General features: G+C 42.4%; 1 protein-coding gene across 4 annotated transcripts; it reads left to right on the plus strand.

Moving 5' to 3' along the window:
• The first annotated feature begins 693 nt into the window (after positions 1–693).
• enpp5 (ectonucleotide pyrophosphatase/phosphodiesterase 5) lies at positions 694–18,646 on the plus strand. Of its 4 annotated transcripts, XM_078212904.1 has the most exons (5): positions 791–927; positions 8,764–8,858; positions 8,983–9,855; positions 15,347–15,526; positions 15,945–18,646. In XM_078212904.1, exons 3-5 carry the CDS (start codon positions 9,021–9,023, stop codon positions 16,355–16,357), a joined length of 1,428 nt encoding a protein of 475 aa, XP_078069030.1. In that variant the 5' UTR covers positions 791–927; positions 8,764–8,858; positions 8,983–9,020; the 3' UTR covers positions 16,358–18,646. The 4 variants fall into 4 exon arrangements, with proteins under 4 accessions (XP_078069027.1, XP_078069031.1, XP_078069030.1 ...); XM_078212901.1 differs by lacking the exon at positions 8,764–8,858 and having other exon boundaries at positions 694–927; XM_078212905.1 differs by lacking the exon at positions 8,764–8,858 and having other exon boundaries at positions 724–927; positions 9,103–9,855.
• Positions 18,647–21,037: the final 2,391 nt, after the last annotated feature.

Consider the following 21,037-nt stretch of genomic DNA (forward strand, 5'->3'; position numbering starts at 1 on the left):
TTCTTTGTTCTTTGATTGCATGGGAAGCTGCCATGAGTGACGGGAGAGGTGTTGGGTATAGTGGTGGAGTGGACTAGGTTATCCCGGAGGGAATGATCTCTGCTGAATGCTGACAGAGGGAGTGAAGGGAAGATGTGTTTGGTGGTGGTATCACGCTGGGAGTTGATGAAAATTGCATTTTCTGTCCCATCTTTCTCTCCCTCCCCAACATCTTCATCTGTCGTAGCTTACAGCTTCTCTGCCGTTTGGCCATTCACACCTTATTCTCTCTCTGTGGACAGCTATTAGCAGTCTTTTCCCCTGGTTTCAGTGACTATGACTCATCTTTCAGTCCCTCCCCCTGCAGTTTAAATATCTCCCACTTTCTATGCCTTTTAGCTTTGACAAAGGGTCATCTGGACTCGAAACGTCAGCTCTTTTCTCTCCTTACAGATGTTGCCAGACCAGCTGACATTTGCCGGCATTTTCTTTGGCTTCTTCTCCTTGGAAGAGGGGGGGTCCAACAGCTCGCGCATGCGCGGCTCGGAACGCTCTAGCGGTGGCGGCGGGGCCAGTGACGTCATGGTGCGCGGCCCGGCCAATGGGAGCGAGGTTCCCGGACTCGCGCTCCCTCGTGGGGGGGCGGAGCGGGGAGCGGAGCGGGGAGTGGGGGCGCGGAGCCGGAGGCGGGAGGCGGAGCCGGAGTGGAGGGGCGGGGCCGAGCGGGGGCGTCGTCACCGCGGAGTCGGGGCGCGCGCGGCTGTTACTGTCAGCTGCACGAGGAGGAGGTCAGCTGCAGGTGGAGGGGTCACTCCGCTGCGTCACAGTGCATCACCGCCGGGCTGGGGGTCGCTGAGCATCAGTACCGGGGCGCCGAGACACTGCCTGGGAGCCGGACCCTGCTCATCTCCAGCAGACCCCCCTCCCCCCCGGCCGCTTTCGGAGACGGTGCGGTTTTTGATCTTTCTGTATGTCTGTAGAACTATGTTTTCTAGAACGGTCTTATTCACGACCCTTTATATTTGAGCGCTGTGTCTGTCCTTGGAGCTGTCAGCCCATCAGGCTTGCAGATCAATATATGGGGGGGGGGGGGTCTCACACTCACACTCACACTCACACCTTCATTCTCGCATGACCCTGATAAATGACAGCAGTGTAGGATCAAATGCAATATTATAAATATCTTTGTTTATTATTTTGCCGTCTGGGCTGGAGGGCAAAACTCATTCCAGGGTCTCCTGGTCTCCTCCAAATGCCAGGAACAATTTGAGGTAATATAGCATTAACGTATATGGATTTAAGTACAAAGTGATCAAAACAAAATCATGCATAGAATAAATAATACAGTAAAGGAGGAGGTTATTTGACGCATCGTGCTGGTACCAGCTCTTTAAATAACTTTCCAATTATTGCCACTCCCCTGCTGATTCAACATAGTCCAGCAAATCATTCCTTTTCAAGTATTTATCCTTTTCTCTTTTGAAAGTTATTATCTACTCCCACCATCTATTCAGACAGTGCATTCCAGATCACAATTTGCTGTGTAATTATTTCTATTTTCCCGATGTCATCTCTGATTCTTTTTGCTGATTACTCTAAATCTATGTCTACTTATAACTGACTGCTGTTGAAATAGTTTTCTCTTATATACTAGATCAAAGCTCTTCATGATTTTGAGCATCTCAGAATTGTTGCAGCACAGAATGAGGCCATTAAGCCCTTTGTGTCTACACCATCTCTCTTCAGTTTGCTTAGTGTCATTCCCTGCAACGATGCACATTCCTCCTTTTCGGATAATAGCCATAATTCCATTTGAACAGTTTTGATTAAACCTGCCTTCACCCCACACTCGGGCAGTGCATTCCAGACTGTAACCACTTTCTAAGTGAAGAAGTTTTCCCTCTTGTCGCCTTTGCTTCTTTTGTCAGTTACTTTAAATCTATGCCTTCTTGTTCATGATTCTTTCCAAAAGTGACAACAGTTTCTCCCTTTCTACTGTGTCCAGACCCCTCATGATTTTGAATACCTCTGTTAAAACTCCTTTCAGACTTCTCTGCTGCAAAGAAAACAGTTCTAATTTCACCAATCTATCTTAACTGAAATTAAGAATCTTTTCTGCATTCTCTCCAATGCCTTTTCATCTTTCCTAAACTGCAGCACCCAGAACTGGATGCATTACTTCAACTGAGGCTGAACTCGTGTCTTACATAAGTTCAACATAACCCCTTTGCTCTTGTACTCAGTGTCCCTATCAATAAAGTCTAAGATACTGGGCGGGATTCTCTAATCTTGTCTGTGGCCACCCAACTGCCAGCAAGAATAGAGAATTTGACGTTCAGCCAAAACTTCATTCACTGCAGTGGCACCTGAAAATCTAGCTGCGAATGAGGTTGGAGATTTTCGGCGACTGTGTACTTCCAAGAGCTGAGGCCAGTCAGAGGTGGTGGCAGCTGCCAGCACACCTACCCGATCCCTGGAATGGATAAGCGATCCAGGCACAGGTGAGTGGGAGGAGGGTTGCAGGGTGGAGTGGTAGTGAGTGCTTCTCAGTGGATTCTCCCCCCACCTACATTGAGTCCCCTTGATCAGACACTAAAACATTACCACAATTCCACCATCTCCCCAAGTTCTGCTTTCTTTGTGGTAACATTTTGACAAAGAAAACAATTGTATGCTTTATTAACCGCACTCTCAATCTGTTCTGCCACCTTCCCATATACACCCAGATCCCTCTGTTCTTGCACCCACTTTGGAGTTGTACCCTTTTTATCTTATATATCCATGTTCTCCCTACCAAAATGAATCACTTCACATTTCCTTGCATTGAACTTCATCTACCACTTCTCTATCCATTCTACCAACTTGTCTATGTCCTTTTGAAATTCTACACTAACTAACTTATTGGGCTTGTAGTCACTGGAATTTAGAAGAATAAGAGGGGATCTCATAGAAACATATAAAATCCTGATGGGATGGGACAGGGTAGATGCGGGAAGAATGTTCCTGATGTTGGGGAAGTCCAGAACTAGAGGGTCACAGATAAGAATAAGGAGTAAGCCATTCAGGACTGAGATGAGGAAGAACTTCTTCACTCAGACTTGTGAACTGGTGGAATTCTCTACCACAGATAGCTGTTGGGGCCAGTCATTAGATATGTTCAAGATGGAGCTGGACATGGCCCTTGTGGCTAAAGGGATCAAGGGGTATGGAGAGAAAGTGGGAGTGGGATACTGAAAGTGAATAATGGGGCATGATCTATATTGAATGGTGGTGCAGGCTCAAAGGACTGAATGGCCTACTCCTTCATCAATTTTCTATGTTTCTTCACAGTTTTGTATCATCCACAATTTTTCAAATTGTGCCTTGTACACTAAGGTCTAAGTCATTGATGTACATTGGGAAAACAGTGCATTAAGTCTTTTTTGGAAGGCGTACCGAATTAAGTGCTAAACAGACACTTAACTAGGTAGTGGCTGGCCTTCCCCAGAATCAAGGACTCTGTTGCTCCTGCCAGCACTAGCTTGTGGGCAAGGCTCCTGTGACCTCCATTAAGTAAGAAGTTTAACAACACCAGGTTAAAGTCTAACCTGGTGTTGTTAAACTTCTTACTGTGTTTACCCCAGTCCAACGCCGGCATCTCCACATCATGACCTCCATTAAGTACAGCCCATGTACCAGAAGACTGAATATTGTTGAATTTGCCTCTTGCCTGCAAGAAGGGGAGAGAGTGTGTGGTGAAAAAGTAGTTATTGCACAAGAGATTTATGACAAAGATGAATTTAGTGGAAGGAGGACAGAGATTATGAAAGAGACAGAAAACTAAAGGTAAAGGAAGTTTCACAGGGTGGCAAAGCATTTTCAATGATGTTCCATCGAGGAACATGGACCCACTGGTACTGTATATATAAATGACATGAGAATTATGAGAAAAATAGATATTTGCTGATGACCCCAGATTGAGGAGACTTACAAATTTGAAAGTAGCAAATGACTGTAGGAGGATATTGATAGGATGAGTAGATTTGGTGGCAGATGCAGTTTATTGTAGATCAAAGCAATATCTCTTTAAAGTGAGCAAAGAAATCCACCTTAAATGGTAAGCTTTTTAATGGAATCCAGACAGGGCTTTTAGTTCACAGCTATGCAAGTCATTAGTGGTGTCGGCATGGGTATATGTTAACAGAACTGAGAGGATGCAGTGGTCAGCAAAGATTGAACAGGCTCATGATGTTTTCTCTGGAAAAGAAGGGATATGATGGAGGTCACTCAAATTATGGAGAGGTTTGATGGCAGGGAATGTGGCAAAACAATTTGACTTGGGTTTTAATTCAGAGTAAGAGGCATGAATATAACATTACCACTAACAGATCAAACAAAATATTTTGGAGGATTATTTCTCGATAGAATGGAGACAAGTGATTAAAGCACATAGTATTCAGGCATTAAAGGGAAGGAGTATCCGGGCATAAAAGGAAGGCTTGATATAGAGAACCATAGAATCCCTCCAGTGTAGAAAAAAGCCATCAAGTCTGTACTGACTCTCTGAAAGAACATGCATTTACCATGTCTAATCCACCTAATTTACATATCTTCAGACACTCGAGGGCAATTTAGCATGGCCAGTTCACCCAAACTGCACATCTTTGGACTGTGGGAGGAATGATGTGGAGATGCTGGCGTTGGACTGGGGTAAACACAGTAAGAGTTTTAACAACACCGGGTTAAAGTCCAACAGGTTTATTTGGTAGCACAATGGCGTTTGCTACCAAATAAACCTGTTGGACTTTAACCTGGTATTGTTAAAACTCTTACCGTGGGAGGAAACCAGAGCACCAAGAGGAAACCCACGCAAACATGGGGAGAACGTGCAAGCTCCACACAGTCATCCAAGGCTGGAATCAAATCCGGGTCCCAGGCACTGTGAGAGCACTGTGCTATCCGTGAAGGACTAGGCAATAGACAAAGAAGGATGTGCATCAACTCATTAGCTTTGGGCTATATTTGCCACTTGGGGGTTTTCATTGAACTGGCATGTGCAAGGCCCTGGTTCCAATCCTGGACAAGCTCTTGTATTATCAGTTGTTGTGGAAGTCGCTTGTGACTTTAAACAAAAATATGGAATAACTAAAAAGAATGTAAAAAAAAAGCTTGTGGATATACACGGGTGGACACCAGATGGATTGAATTATCTATTTCTTTGGTGTAAACTCTTTTTAATTCACATACTTAAGGCCGTTAAAAACGAAATATAGAGCCTTTGGTTTTATATCTGGTGGTAGAGTACAAAAGCAAGGAGGTAAACAGAAAATGCTGGAAAATCTCAGCAGGTCTGACCGCATCTGTGAAGAGAAAATAGAGCCAAAGTTTCGAGTCCGGATTACCCTTCGTCAGAGCTGGTAATGTTGAATTTAAACAGGACTTGATTAGGTCATGGTGAGATTATTGTGTACACATTTGAATATCCATTAGAGGAAAGGTATAAAACAATGGGAAAGGTGCAGTAAAGACTTGCCAGGGAATTCCATGAATAAATAATTACGCAAAGAAATTTGAGAGGTTATGCTTTCTTTCACTAGAAGTGAAATATTAAAGAGTGACCTGATAGAAATTAAATAATGATTTAAAAGATTATGATAACATATATAGCATTCTGCAGACCTTGTAAACATCGATTGGGCAAAAATTTAAGGTGATCACAAAAAGACTTAGAAAACATGTTTTTACACGAGACAGGTTAGAATGGGGAATTCACTCCCACAAACTATCATCAAATCAAAGTCAATCGATTGTTTTAAAGGGAAATTAATTAAAGTTTACAGACACAGTGGACCAAATGTCCCATTTCTGTCCTGTAGCATTCTTTGAGACCTGAAAAGTTTAATTGTTGTGGAGTAACAGGTCAGCTAATTAATTATACATTTGTAAAGAGAATTGTTGGAAACATGCCAGTGATTTTTTGAATATGTGCTGCCAGTTGGTGAGGCAACATATACTTGGAAAATTGGCTGTCTGTTTTCTTGCAAAATAGCTGGATAAAATTCTGAATACCATTAGATGAAATGCTCTACAAATGAACTAAGGCACAGCTTTGCCTGATAGTGAGCATGCTGTTGGCCCTCCGTTTCCTGTCTATTTGCTATTTTGTCACTCCAATTTCTGTTTTGTGCTTTAAAAGAAAATCTAAAACAAAGGGACAACAAAAAGCTGAAGTCAGTTTGTATGCAGCCACTTAATCAAGCTTCATATTATCCAAAGGTAGAGTTTCAATCAACGAAGGGGGCTTGAACTGTTCCCAAAATGATGCTAGTTTTGAGAAGCATTTATTCTGCTCAAAACTAATTTGTATGCTATCGAACTTAAAATCTACCATCAACTAGTGCAATTGAGCAATGTTTCACAATGTAATTTAAGAAAAACATTGCTCTAAAATATATTCCTTGATGTACTGAGAACCCAGTGATGTTTGATTAATACAAAAATAGGTTTATCATAAAAACTAAGCCTTTAATTAGTGTCTAGTCCACGACTTCTGAGTAATCAGATTTTTAAATAACTGAAAATTACTTTAAGATTTTATGGAACTAGTTGTTAGTTATAGTGGGTTACAGTAATCTGTTTATAATTTGTTTAAAAAGTAGCTTTTAAAAATTGCCTAATAATATCCCTGCATTGAAGATTCCCAGCTCTTCCAGAAGTTGCATTGTACGAGTATCTCACTGAGAAATTCTATATTGAAACCCATGGAACCACCTGAAGATGCGGAACTTGTGTGACATATGCTCACAAACCTTTCCAGAAAAGGTTCATGCTTGCCCTTTCTACCCTGAGTGTGTGTGCTCGGTCTTAATTACTGCCAAACAACCTCTCTGCATTGAAATTAACTTTTATAACTGTGGAGTCACATTTCTTCAGAACTTAACCGTTTGAAAGAATTTTTTTTTAAATGTTCTTTATTTCTTTTATCTTTCATTCTTAATATCGTCTTTCCTTCCCTCTCTTCATTTAGTTTCTGTACATAATTTGGCTTTGAATCAATTATTCTAATTTACATTTCCTGCTTTAGATTCTGTGCTGCTCATTAATGGTTCTTCAGTCTGATTAATTAAGGAGATACAAAGTTGCTTTCTCTGCTCACAAGAGATTCCAAGCCTCCTGCCATATGTTGAGCTGAAGTGGCTTTCTAACCGCAGCAAGTTCCAATGGAAAGTCTTAGACAGTCTTGGGCAAGTGGGAGTGTAATGAAAAGCTGCCACTGTTTGTTTGTCACTAACTACAAAATCCAGCCCATAGGATCATTCAGTTTGAAGGAATTGTGCAGGGCACAGCTTCGTAACACCTTTTTCTTTCGATGGACATTCCAAGTTTCTGGGCCTCTGCCAATTGGAAACCCAAGAAAAGCAAAAGGAAATGGTAAAACCAAGTGCCAGTTTGGCTATTGGTTTGTACCCTTGCCTCTGAGTCGGTCGGTTTGTGGGTCCAGGCCCCCTCTGCAGGACTTGGATCACATTATGTAGGGTGAATGTAGTGTAGTACTGAGGGAAAGGTGCCATCTTTCAGAGGAGATGCTCAGCTGTGCTGCCACACCTCTTTCAATCAACATCGTATCACTAAAACTGATTCAATGGTCATCTGTTGTATTGCTGTTTGTAAGCATTTCGCCATATTTGAATGAACACAATCAATTTGCGAACACCAACAGTGTCCTTCATATAAATAATTTGTTAGTTGTGAAGTACTTTAGGGCACCCTGAGGATGTGTAAAACATTATGAAACTGCAAGCTATTTTCTTCTGTTCTATTTTCTGTCTCATTTCTGTCACATTTTTATGGTTCTGCTGATTCCAGGCAGAGGCCTCCTCAAGTTGCCTTGAAAATAAAACACTAAGAAGTATACTAGAGTACTGTGCAGTTCTGGTCGTCACATTATCGGAAGGATGTGATTGCACTGGAAAGGGTGCAGAGGAGATTCACCAGAATGCTGCCTGGGATGAAACATTTAAGTTATGAAGAGAGGTTGCGTAGGCTTGGTTTGTTTTCATTGGAGCAGAGAAGACTGAGGGGTGACCTGATCAAGATGTACAAGATTATGAGGGACATGGACAGAGTGGATAAGAAGCAGCTGTTCCCCTTAGTTGAAGGGTCAGGCACGAGGGAACATAGGTTCAAGTTGAAGGGCAGGAGGATTAAGGGAGATGTGAGGAAAAACTTTTTTACCCAGATGGTCTTGAATGCGCTGCCTGGGAGGGTGGTCGAGGCGGGTTGCCTCATATCCTTTTAAAAAGTACCTGGATGAGCACTTAGCACATCATGATATTCAGGGCTATGGACCAAGTGCTGGCAGGTGGGATTAGGTAGGAGTTCAAGTGTTTCTAATGTGTCTGTGCAGATTTGATGGGCCGAAGGGCCTCTTCTACACTTAATGATTCTATGAAATAGAATCCCATATCTTAAAGCACTGCTCATCAACATGATTTAATATTTCTCTATGCTATGTTGAGAATAGTAATAAACTATGGGCAAAATCTCCCAAGACTCCCAATGCTGGGCAGGGAAGGGTCTTGCAAGCAGTGGGTAGATTATTGGAAAATTATATGTAGAATAATCCAGGCAAAATTGTGAGAAATGCACCTGAAATGTTTTGCCTGCTGTGTACAAAGCTTCACTGGTGGTGAAGGGTCTCAGGAAATTTAACCCAGCTATTTACACCTATATATTGTGTGTGACCATTTTATTTAGAAATATTTCTTGGATACATGCTACTTCTGACTATTTACTTATTTACAGCAAGTTAGTTGATATCAACAAGGAGATGATAGTTGATCTGTGCGATAGGGGGACCAGAGAAATAAAGGTGCTTCAAGAACTTTACCCCAGTACAAGTAAGCGTTTCCAAGCTTGGGTGGGAAACATTTTGATCAAAGAGAGTTTTTGATATTCTGATCTCTTGTATGAAGTTGTAAGCAATTTTAGTCAAAACTGATTGATGCTATTTCTATGTTGCAGCTGGTGTCAAAGTACCTGACAACAAATAACTTCCCATCATGGCACCTTACATCTGGCACATGTGCCTTTGGAAGGTTGTAATTACCCTCACTCTCACTGAAGCTGTATCTCTCCATCTAGACCAACCAAAGGTGCTGCTGGTGTCTTTTGATGGATTTCGTTGGGATTACATCCAGAGAGTTCCAACGCCACACTTCAAGTATATCATGGAAAATGGTATTCACGTAAATCAGGTTACAAATATTTTCATCACAAAAACCTATCCAAACCACTATACGCTTGTTACTGGGTTATATGCAGAGAACCATGGGATTGTGGCTAACGAGATGTATGATCAGGCCTTAAACAAAACCTTCTCTATGGATGAAATGGATATATTTGATCCAGCCTGGTGGGACGAGGCCGAACCACTTTGGGTTACAAATCAGATTCAAGGCCATAAGACTGGAGCTGTAATGTGGCCTGGGACTGATGTTCAAATACATGATATGTATCCAACTCACTACATGATCTATAACATCTCTGTTTCTTTTGAGGATCGAGTGGCTCAATTGATTAACTGGTTCAGAGAGAAAGAACCAGTTAATTTTGGCCTGTTGTACTGGGAAGAACCTGATCGCTCAGGCCATGAGTTAGGGCCTGAGAACCCCCTCATGGATAAGGTAATTGCAGATGTTGATCTAAAGCTTGGTTATCTCATAGAACAACTTCAGAAAGCAGGACTGTGGGACACAATAAACTTAATAGTCACAAGTGATCATGGGATGACTCAATGTTCTATGGACAGGATCATTGAATTGGATCTATACGTTGATCATGAGCTGTACACATGGGTTGACTTCACGCCAGTTTCTGCAATTTTACCCAAAAAAGGTAAGATTTACTGCAATTGTTTTTTATTTGGATGAATGTTTGTGTGTGTTCCTGGAACAGAAGTGTAAGATCTATTTTGGACCTGACAAAAGCAAATTAAAATATTTTCTTAATGTTGATATATTAGGAGTTGTGGAAGAGCATAGGGGTTTAAGCGTCCCTTAGTTCAAGTCACTAAAAACTGCTGCACAGCTACCAAAAGTAATCTTAACTCTAAAGGAATATTGGGCTTTATCTCAAATGAATTGGAATTTTAAAATGAGGAAGAGGAGATAATGATGCAGCGTGGATTGCTGCTTCGAATTGTGATGTGGTGGCCATTACAGAGACTTGGATGTCTCAGGGACAGGACTGGGTGCTTCAGGTGCCGGGTTTTAGATGTTTCAGGAAGGACAGGGAGGGAGGCAAGAGAGGGGGGGGAGTGGCACTGTTGATCAGGGATAGTGTCACGGCTGTAGAGAAGGTGGACGCCGTGGAGGGACTGACTACGGAATCTCTGTGGGTGGAGGTTAGGAACAGGAAGGGGTCGGTAACTTTGCTGGGTGTTTTCTATAGGCCGCCCAATAGTAACAGAGATGTTGAGGAGCAGATGGGGAAACAGATCCTGGAGAGATGTAGGAATAATAGAGTTGTCGTGATGGGAGATTTTAATTTCCCAAACATAGATTGGAATATCCCTAGGGCTAGGGGTTTGGATGGAGAGGAGTTTGTTAGGTGTGTCCAGGAGAGTTTCCTGACACAGTATGTGGATAAGCCTACTAGAGGAGAGGCTGTTCTTGATCTGGTGCTGGCTAATGAACCTGGACAGGTGGAGGATCTCTCGGTGGGTGAGCATCTTGGGGATAGCGATCATAATTCTATCTCCTTCACGATAGCATTGGAAAGAGATAGGGTCAGGCAGGCTAGGAAAGTGTTTCTCTGGAGTAAAGGGAAATACAGTGTCATCAGGGAGGAAATTAGACGGGTAAATTGGAAGGAGGCATTCTTGGGGAAAAGTACCGAAGGAAAGTGGAGGATTTTCAAGGAATGTTTGTCTGGAGCTCTGCATGACAACGTTCCGATGAGACAGGGGGGTGTTGGTAGGGTACGGGAACCGTGGTGCACGAAGGTTGTGATGAACCTGGTGAATAAGAAAAGAGAGGCGTACAGAAGGTTCAGAGAGCTAGGAGGTGTTAAGGATTTAGAGGAGTATACGCGATGTAGGAAGGAGCTTAAGAAGGAAATTAGGAGAGCGAGAAGGGGTCATGAGAAGACCTTGGCGGGTAAGATTAAGGAGAATCCCAAGGCTTTCTACAAATATGTCAAGAGTAAAAGGATGAGATGTGAAGGCATAGGACCCTTAAAAGGTGAAGGGGGAAAAGTTTGTGCGGAACCGTTAGAAATGGCGGAGGTGCTTAATGAATACTTTACCTCGGTATTCACGGTGGAAAGGGATCTGGGTGGTTGTACTGCTGGATTGCGGAGGACAGAAAGGATCGAGCATGTGGACATAAAGAAAGAGGATGTGTTGGAACTATTGAATGGCATCAAGGTTGGTAAGTCGCCGGGACCGGATGGGATGTACCCCAGGTTACTGTGGGAGGCGAGGGAGGAGATTGCGGAGCCTTTGGCGATGATCTTTGCGTCGTCGATGGAGACGGGAGAGGTTCCGGAGGATTGGAGGATTGCGGATGTGGTCCCTATATTCAAGAAAGGGAACAGGGACAGCCCGGGAAATTACCGACCGGTGAGTCTAACCTCAGTGGTTGGTAAGTTGATGGAGAGGATCCTGAGAGACAGGATTTATGATCATCTAGAGAAGTTTAGTATGATCAAAAGTAGTCAGCACGGCTTTGTCAGGGGCAGGTCGTGCCTTACGAGCCTGGTTGAGTTCTTTGAAAATGTGACCAAGCACATTGACGAAGGAAGAGCGGTGGATGTGGTCTATATGGACTTCAGCAAAGCGTTCGATAAGGTCCCCCATGCAAGACTTCTTGAGAAAGTGAGAGGGCATGGGATCCAAGGGGCTGTTGCCTTGTGGATCCAGAACTGGCTTGCCTGCAGAAGGCAGAGAGTGGCTGTGGAGGGGTCTTTCTCTGCATGGAGGTCAGTGACCAGTGGAGTGCCCCAGGGATCTGTTCTGGGACCCTTGCTGTTTGTCATTTTCATAAATGACCTGGATGAGGAAGTGGAGGGATGGGTTGGTAAGTTTGCTGACGACACCAAGGTAGGTGGTGTTGTGGATAGTTTGGAGGGATGTCAGAAGTTGCAGCGAGACATAGATAGAATGCAAGACTGGGCGGAGAAGTGGCAGATGGACTTCAACCCGGATAAGTGTGTGGTGATCCATTTTGGCAGATCCAATGGGATGGAGCAGCAGTATAAAATGAAGGGTACCATTCTTAGCAGTGTAGAGGATCAGAAGGACCTTGGGGTCCGGGTCCATAGGACTCTTAAATCGGCCTCGCAGGTGGAGGATGCGGTCAAGAAGGCGTATGGCGTACTGGCCTTCATTAATCGAGGGATTGAGTTTAGGAGTCGGGAGATAATGCTGCAGCTTTATAGGACCCTGGTTAGACCCCACTTGGAGTACTGCGCGCAGTTCTGGTCACCTCATTACAGGAAAGATGTTGAAGCCATTGAAAGGGTGCAGAGGAGATTTACAAGGATGTTGCCTGGATTGGGGGGCATGCCTTATGAGGATAGGTTGAGGGAGCTTGGTCTCTTCTCCCTGGAGAGACGAAGGATGAGAGGTGACCTGATAGAGGTTTACAAGATGTTGAGGGGTCTGGATAGGGTGGACTCTCAGAGGCTATTTCCAAGGGCTGAAATGGTTGCTACGAGAGGACACAGGTTTAAGGTGCTGGGGGGTAGGTACAGGGGGGATGTCAGGGGTAAGTTTTTCACTCAGAGGGTGGTGGGTGAGTGGAATCGGCTGACGTCGGTGGTGGTGGAGGCAAACTCGTTGGGGTCTTTTAAGAGACTTCTGGATGAGTACATGGGATTTAATGGGATTGAGGGCTATAGATAGGCCTAGAGGTGGGGATGTGATCGGCGCAACTTGTGGGCCGAAGGGCCTGTTTGTGCTGTGGCTTTCTATGTTCTATGTTCTATATCCGAGGATAATGATGCAGCTATATCCGGGGATAATGATGCAGCTATATCCGGGGATAATGATGCAGCTATATCCGGGGATAATGATGCAGCCATATAAGACCCTCGTCAGACCCCACTTGGAGTACTGTGCTCAGTTCTGGTCGCCTCATTACAGGAAGGATGTGGAAAAGATTGAAAGGGTGCAGAGGCGATTTACAAGAATGTTGCCTGGATTGAGTGGCATGTCTTATGAGGATAGGCTGAGGGAGCTCGGTCTTTTCTCCTTGGAGAGACGTAGGATGGGAGGAGACCTAATAGAGGTATATAAGATGTTGAGAGGCATAGATCGGGTGGACTCTCGGAGGCTTTTTCCCAGGGTGTAACTGGCTGCTACGAAATAAACCTGTTGGACTTTAACCTGGTGTTGTGAGACTTCTTACTGTGTTCACCCCAGTCCAACGCCGGCATCTCCACATCATGCTACAAAAGGACACAGGTTTAAGGTGCTGGGGTGTAGGTACAGGGGAAATGTTGGGGGAAAGTTTTTCACAGAGGGTGGTGGGCGAGTGGAATCGGCTGCCGTCAGTGGTGGTGGAGGCAAACTCAATAGGGTCTTTTAAGAGACTCCTGGATGAGTACATGGGACTTAATAGGATGGAGGGTTATAGGTAGGCCTAAAAGGTAGGGATATGTTTGGCACAACTTGTGGGGCCGAAGGGCCTGTTTTGTGCTGTAGTTTTCTATGTTTCTAAGTTATATAGAGCTATTGAGCTATCTGGAGTACTGGGTTTCAGTCTTGGGCATCACACCTCAGGAAACATTTTGGCCTTGGAATAGTCACAGTTTCACCGGAATGTTGGGGGTTGAGAATTACTTGTATTTCCTTGAGTTTGGAAGGTTGAGGAGTGATATAATTGGCGTTTAAAATGATGAGGGGATTCAATATGTCAGACAGGGAAATTCTTTCTGCAAACAGAGGGAAAATCTAAACATTAGGACTAGCCTATTTGGAAATAAACTGGAACTTATCTATCAAAATTCTAACATCGGTTAGACCTTTCTATGTGTGTGATTTGAGAGGCGAATTTTGGGAATGCGGTATTGGTGGTACATAATACTCACATCCCATTGAACTTGGTTATCTGAAACATGAAATGATTTGTGCTTGCATGCTGTCCATGCTGGAATGAGGCAAGGCCACAATCTTATTTAAAACTAATGTATCTGACCAAATCAGTGAGATATCAGATTTTATTACAAGATTCCAAGATTTTTGACAGACTTTTGGGAATGCATTGTGCAGTTAGAACCATAGAATCCCTACGGTGAAGAGGCCACCTGACCCATCAAGTCTGCACTGACCCTCCGAAAGAGCATCCCATCTATGCCATCCCCGCTGCCCTATCCCATACATTTACCATGGCTAAGCCATCTAACCTACACACCTTTAGACACTAAGGGCAATTTAGCACCCCCAATCAGCATAACCTGCACATCATTGGGCTGTTTAAAGTTTAAGTCCATAGGCTTATAATTGAATAAAGGAAATTCTGTTTTCATTACATTGGATTTTGGAATATTTTACTCATGTTCTAGTGGTTAAAAAATGATTCTGTCCATTTTATCCTTGAAGACTAATACTGTGACCTTGCTCGTAATAGAATTCTGAAATTTGGAAGGACATCTGCTGGGTGTTACCTGGCAAAGGGGCTGTGAGAAGACACTCTTGGCATGATTAGTTTGCAAAGAGACTAGCAATGCTGCTGAAATTATCCACTTTCAAATACTGTACCTATCATTTAATAGGATAATGGTGTCTGATTTCAGGACCATGGCAGTGCACTCACATTTTTATGGTGTTATGCTGCCCACTATTCCATTTACAAAGAGATTCTCATATCTGCTATTTGATTTGTAACAAGGCTTGCCTGTTATAAGCAACTAGTGGCTGTTTTCCTTGGGGGCAGTGAGTGGATTCACTTTGGATTGGGCCCAAGATGGCAAGCCTGATGGTAGAAAATTATATTAGAATCATTGTAACTGGTTGGGTAATCCGATACCCAGCCCAGCTATTCGAGTACTGTGTTTGTTAAATTCTGAAAACCCAATTCACACTCCAAAATACTTAAGAGCATTGGTATTTGACTAGCCAACCCGTCTAATTTAAGGAGGGTAGACCATTCACTAGAGACTGATATTATTCTCATTTAAAATTGTATGGCTGCTCTTCAGAGTTTTGTTGCATGTAGGGCATCCACTAATTATAGTGATGAGTCTGTCTTCTGTGTCAGAAACCTAGCTAACCAGAGAAGTAATAATTATGAATAGGTGCAAGATTTTCATTTTAGTTTCCAAATATATTTCAGCATTTTTCTGCACAAGCTGCTGATGTGACCACAGTTTTGTTTTGTTTCAGGCAAATGTGATGAGGTATATGATGCTTTAGTGAATGCTCATCCCAATATGACAGTGTACAAGAAGGAGGATATTCCAGATCGTTTTCACTATAAACACAATGAACGGATTCAACCAATAATAGCTGTGGCAGATGAAGGCTGGACAATCACTCAGAATAAAACATCTGGAAAATTTACTTGTATGTATTTTAATACTTTACTTTTAATAACAATGCTTTTAAAGGTGGTGCTAAGGATAATTTTCAGATGTTTTATTGGGTAAGGCAGTGCCAAAGAAAGGAAGATCGTTTTGTCTGCATTATCTTTTAATTCCAGAGTTTTATTGAATTCAAATCCATAGTGGCAGGATTTGAACCTGGGAACCCAGAGCATTACTCTGGGTCTCTGGATTATTAGTCCAGTGACAATACCTCTTATGCCACTGCATCCCCCTCAATTACAAAGTTATTCCAAATATGTAATTAATTTTTAAAAACTGTTCATGTATATGACATCACATTGTTTCTACTCAGAAACACTGTTCCAAGGATATTATGTAACTACATGCTCATGTGAAATTGTGATTATTTGCCACTGAGGTTCTCTTTTCTTTCCTAGTGGGTAATCATGGCTATGATAACACCATTAAGAGCATGAAACCAATATTCGTCGCCCATGGTCCTGCTTTCAAGAAGAATTTCACCAAGGAAAACATGACTATTGTTGACATCTATCCACTACTTTGCCATCTTTTGGGAATTGACCCAATGCCTAATAATGGTACCTTAACAGATGTACAGGAATTATTAGTTGCTGGAAAAGTGATCACAACTATGAAGTCTTTACCTGTGGATATTATGCCCCAGGTTGAAATAAACACCAGGAGTTCATATGCATGGCTAGGTATTCTTCTTGGAAGCATACTGGTTGTTGGATTTCTTCTAGTATTTGTACAGCGGGTAACAAAAAGCCAGATGTCTGGATTAAATATTCACCGTGGTGAGATGGCTCAACCCCTGCTGTCAACTTAAATTTGTATGTATTGAACTGTTCTCTGATGTGGAACTTTATGCTTCAAAATGTAATCTGTCAGTAGTCCTTTTTCATCTTGAAATAGTATTAACTAGCAGAGAGACTGCAGTCATACTAATGTGAATTCAGGGTTATAGTTTTGCAGATCTTTGGAAATCTGTCTTGTCAGTTTGCCCAATAGCACCTTTGGATGGAACTGAACTGCGATGAGTCGCATCTAACAAATATATTAAGTATTGCTGGTAGAGGGGTTCCATTTAGTGATAAATAACTAAAAGATAAGTGTTAGAAGACCTTGATCAGGAATATGCCAAAAAATATTTATTCATAGATTTTACATGATGACAATTATAAACAGCACATAACCATCCTAGCAACTAGTTGGAATCACAACTGAAAACATCAAGGGCAGAAATTTGCTGTGCCCCGCTGATGGATTTGTAGGCCAGAGAGAGTGGCATAAAATTCACCAGCTGGCCCTTCTGCCCATCTCTGGCCTGTCTGCAATTTTACAGGCAGTGGTGGGGGAGAGGTGTGTAGAAGAGACTTGGGGTTGCTGGGACGGGTGATGGGGCTGCATTGTCCCAACAGGAGATCCTGCTTGGACACGAATTCCCCTTCCACATTGAGTATCCCAGCCCCCACAAGGATGCTTTCATTCTCCCCTGGCCACTTCATCAACGTCGTTGTGAGATCACCATCACCTCATACTTTACTGTTCTCCGCCACTCAGAAATACTCTGAATCTGAACACTGCTTGTAGTCTCAGTCCTGGCCCCTGCTGCTGTTGGGTTTATAGATGGCCAGCAGCTCTCTGAGGCAGGACCTCTCCCCGAGTGAGGGTTGAAAGTGCCTCCTCCTGCCAATTAACGCTTCTCTGAGTGTTAAATGTCTGCGCGGCTGCTGTGAGAGCATTCCCCAACAAACCTTCAGATGGTAGGTGGGAAATCTTGCCATTCAAAAAACTTATCCTTTGTCTTGGCCAGATATATTTATACCGGTAGATTGTGTAAAGTGGCTATTTGCAAGATCTTTCCTGTTCCAAACTAAATTGATCTACTGGAAATTGTACCCAAACATTGGTTTTAATGTAACACATTTCTTTAAAGTACTAACGCTGAGCAGTGCAAGGAGTGGGGGAGGAAAGGAAGGAAATGTTGAAGCTCAATGAAGATGTAGTACTTTCATGATAACAGTTGGAAAAATCAGGTCAGATGATTGTTCAGAATATAAAGAAAGGCAGAAATAGATTAGAATGTTAATCAGGAGAAAGAAACTGAAGATTAGTATGCAGGTACAACATGTAATCAAGAAGAAACTAGCTAGAAATGTAAAAACGAATATCAAGAATTTCTACAGGAAAAGAATAGATAATGCGAGTGTTGATTCTCTGGAGAGTGAGACTGGGGAGTTAAAAGTAGCTAAAAAGGAAATGGCAGATGAAATGAACAAATGTTTTGCTTCTGCCTTCACTATAGAGGATACTAAAATCATTCCAGTTGTAGCTGTAAATCAGCAGCTGGACAGGAGAGAAGAATTTGGTGAATTTACAATCACTAGATAAACGGTGCTGAGCAAACTAATGGAGCTGCAGGTTGACCAGTTGCCTGATCCAGATGGACTTCATCCTAGGGCCTTAAAAGGGGTGGTGAATGAAGTTGTAGGTGCATTGGTGTTAATTTTCCAAAATTGCCTAGATTCTGGAGAGGTTCCATTAGACTGGAAAGTAACAAATAGAAGCCCTCCATTCAAGAAGAGGGGGAGGCAGGAAACTTTAGGCCAGTTGGCTTGGCATTTGTTGTGGGGAATGTGTTAGAATTGATCATTAAATAAATTATAGCTGTTCACTTTGAAAAGTCCAAAGTAATCGGAAAAAGTCAGCATGGTTTTGTGAAAGGGACATGTTTAACCACTTGAAGGAGTAACGTGCTGTGGATAAAGGGGAGCTTGTAGACATACTGTACTGCGATTTCTAGAAGGCATTTCATAAGGTGCCATATCCAAGGTTATTGTGGAAAATGAAAGGTCTTGGTGTAGAGGATTACCTTTGGTATGGATAGAAGATTGGCTGGCTGGAAAGAAGAGAGTATGCATAAACAGATCTTGGTCTAGTTAACAGGATGTTATGAGTGGAGATCCAAAGGAGTCCGTGCTGGGACCTCGACGTTTTTTATTTACATCAATGACTTCAATGAGGGGAGCAAAGACATTGTAGCTGAATTTATACATGAACAAAGAAAGGTAGTTTGCATAAAACCAAATTACTGCGGATGCTGGAATCTGAAACCAAAAGAGAAAATGCTGGAAAATCTGAGTAGATCTGGTCTGGCAGCATCTGTAAGGAGAGAAAAGAGCTGACGTTTCGAGTCCAGACGACCTTTTGTTCAAGCTTTGACAAAGGGTCGTCTGGACTCAAAGTCAGCTCTTTTTTCTCCTTACAGATGAGCAGTTTGCAAACAGATTTGGATTGGATTGGTGAGTGAGGGAGGAAAAATCTGGCAGATAGGGTATAATGTAGGAAAATATAAAGTTGTTCATTTTGGCAAGAAGAAAAAAACGGAGTCTTACACAAACGGAGAATGACTGCAGAATTCCGAGGTGCAGAGGGATTTAGGTGTTCTCTTGCATGAGTCACAGAAGATTAGTATGCAGGTACAGCATGTAATCAAGAGAGTTAGTGAAATTCTATTCTGTATTATGAGAGTAATTGAACATAAAAGTAAGGATGTTATGCTTCAATTCTACAGGGCATTGGTGAGACTGCATCTCAAATTCTGTGTGCAGTTTTGGTCTCATTATTCAAACAAGGATGTAAATACTTTGGAGGCAGTTCAGAGGACATTACTAGATTGAGACCTGGAATGAGTGAGTTGTCTTACAAGGATAGATTGAACAGACTGGGCTCGTTTCCACCTAAGTGACTTGAAGTATACAAGATCCTGAATGGTCTTGACAAGGTGTACATGGAAAGGATGCTGTCTCTTGTGGGTGAGTTCAGAACTTAAGGGTCACTGTTTTAAAATTAGTGGTCACCCTTTTAGGACAGAGATGGGGATTTTTTTTTCTCTGAAAGTTGTGCGATTTTGGAACTCTCTACCTCAAGGCAGTTGAAGAGGGTTACTCAATATTTTAAGGCAGTGGTAGATATATTTTCTAGTTAGACAAGGAAATCAAAGGTTTCCAGGGGTAGATGGAAATGTAGATCTCAAAACACAAACAGATCAGCAGCCATGATCTCATTGAATGGCGGAACAGGCTTGTGGGGCCGAATGACCTACTTCTGCTTCCATTTCCTATGTTTGTAAAAGTGTTGGATGACCTGCCCCGTCATAATGAGTTTTAAAACAACAAATATTGATTATCACAAGCTGTATTTTCCCACTTGTATACTCACACAAATGTCAATACATGGGGCGCAACCTTCCCCAAAAAATTCTAAGTGTCATCAAAGTCTGAAAACTAGAGTGTGGGTGGAGGACAGTGTATTTTATTGGAATAGGAAAAATATTAAACAAAAGGTCATGTAATGGTGAGCTCGCAGAACACCTTAGTAAGACCCAGTAGGAATGCTGCGTACAATTTATAGACTTCATACGAAAGAAAGGATGTTGAGGTAGTACAGAGCAGATTAGATCGAAGGGCACCTGGAATGCTGACATGTGAAGAATTAAATAATTGGGGCTAATTTTGTTTGAACAGACAAGGTGAATCAGTGATTTGATTTAAATAAAAAGTTTAAAATTAGGAATGGATGAGTCCGGATAAAATCAAACTATTTCCAGTGATTCATGGATGTCAAATAACAGACAACAATTGAAGATTTAGGATAGTGAGCAGAAGAAATCTTTTTGCATAGGGTTTAGGAATGTAGCATCAACTACTGGTGTTGATTGAAACAGAAATCAAGTCAAAACTTGAGAATAAATTTGAATGCTGATTGAAGGAAAGGAAGAATAAAGGCATGAGAGAACATGGCAGGCATATGTTATTAGGATTACTGCTTGTGTGAAGTATACCAACAAGTCCATGAGATAGACAAGTACATCTGCCACAGAACAGGTTTAGCTGCAAATCACCATATATGGTTGGATCGCATCTAGTGCTGTCAGGTCTTAATCTCATTTGGAAAACTGCTCACTACTCAAAGATCCTGAAAAGGAATGATAATTTTACCACCTTTTCTGCCTTACAAAACATTTCCATAAACCCCTATCCCCTCTACCTTCACTTCCATCCATGTGTGAAGAACTCATGAGCTTCTTTGTTACTAAGATTGGGACAGTCCATTCAGTTGCCTCTGTTGCTTCACCCCCTTTCCATTGCTTAGCGTGTCTACCCTTGCTGGTTCCACTCTTAGCTATCCAATTGGAAGCAGAATATTTCCAATAATGACTTCTCTTCCTGCTGTCAGAACCCCTTTTGCTTAGTATCCTCCTTTTTCTCACCTATATTCTTCTCCTTGGTGAAATTGTGTAAAAACATTGGTTGCTAGCCACGTGAATGCTGACAATATTCTGCTCTACCTCTTTGGATACTGGTATGTATGTCAGTCTGTCGATGTTGGATAAGCTGCAGTTTCACCTAGTTAAATATTGTAAAGACTGAAGAGATTACTTTTGGCAGCCCCTGTAAAATGCATACCCTTATCACCAATTCCATCCCATTCCCCAGCCGTTGTC

This window comes from Mustelus asterias, chromosome 5, assembly GCF_964213995.1.
Source record: "Mustelus asterias chromosome 5, sMusAst1.hap1.1, whole genome shotgun sequence".
Taxonomy (NCBI): Eukaryota; Metazoa; Chordata; class Chondrichthyes; order Carcharhiniformes; family Triakidae; genus Mustelus; species Mustelus asterias.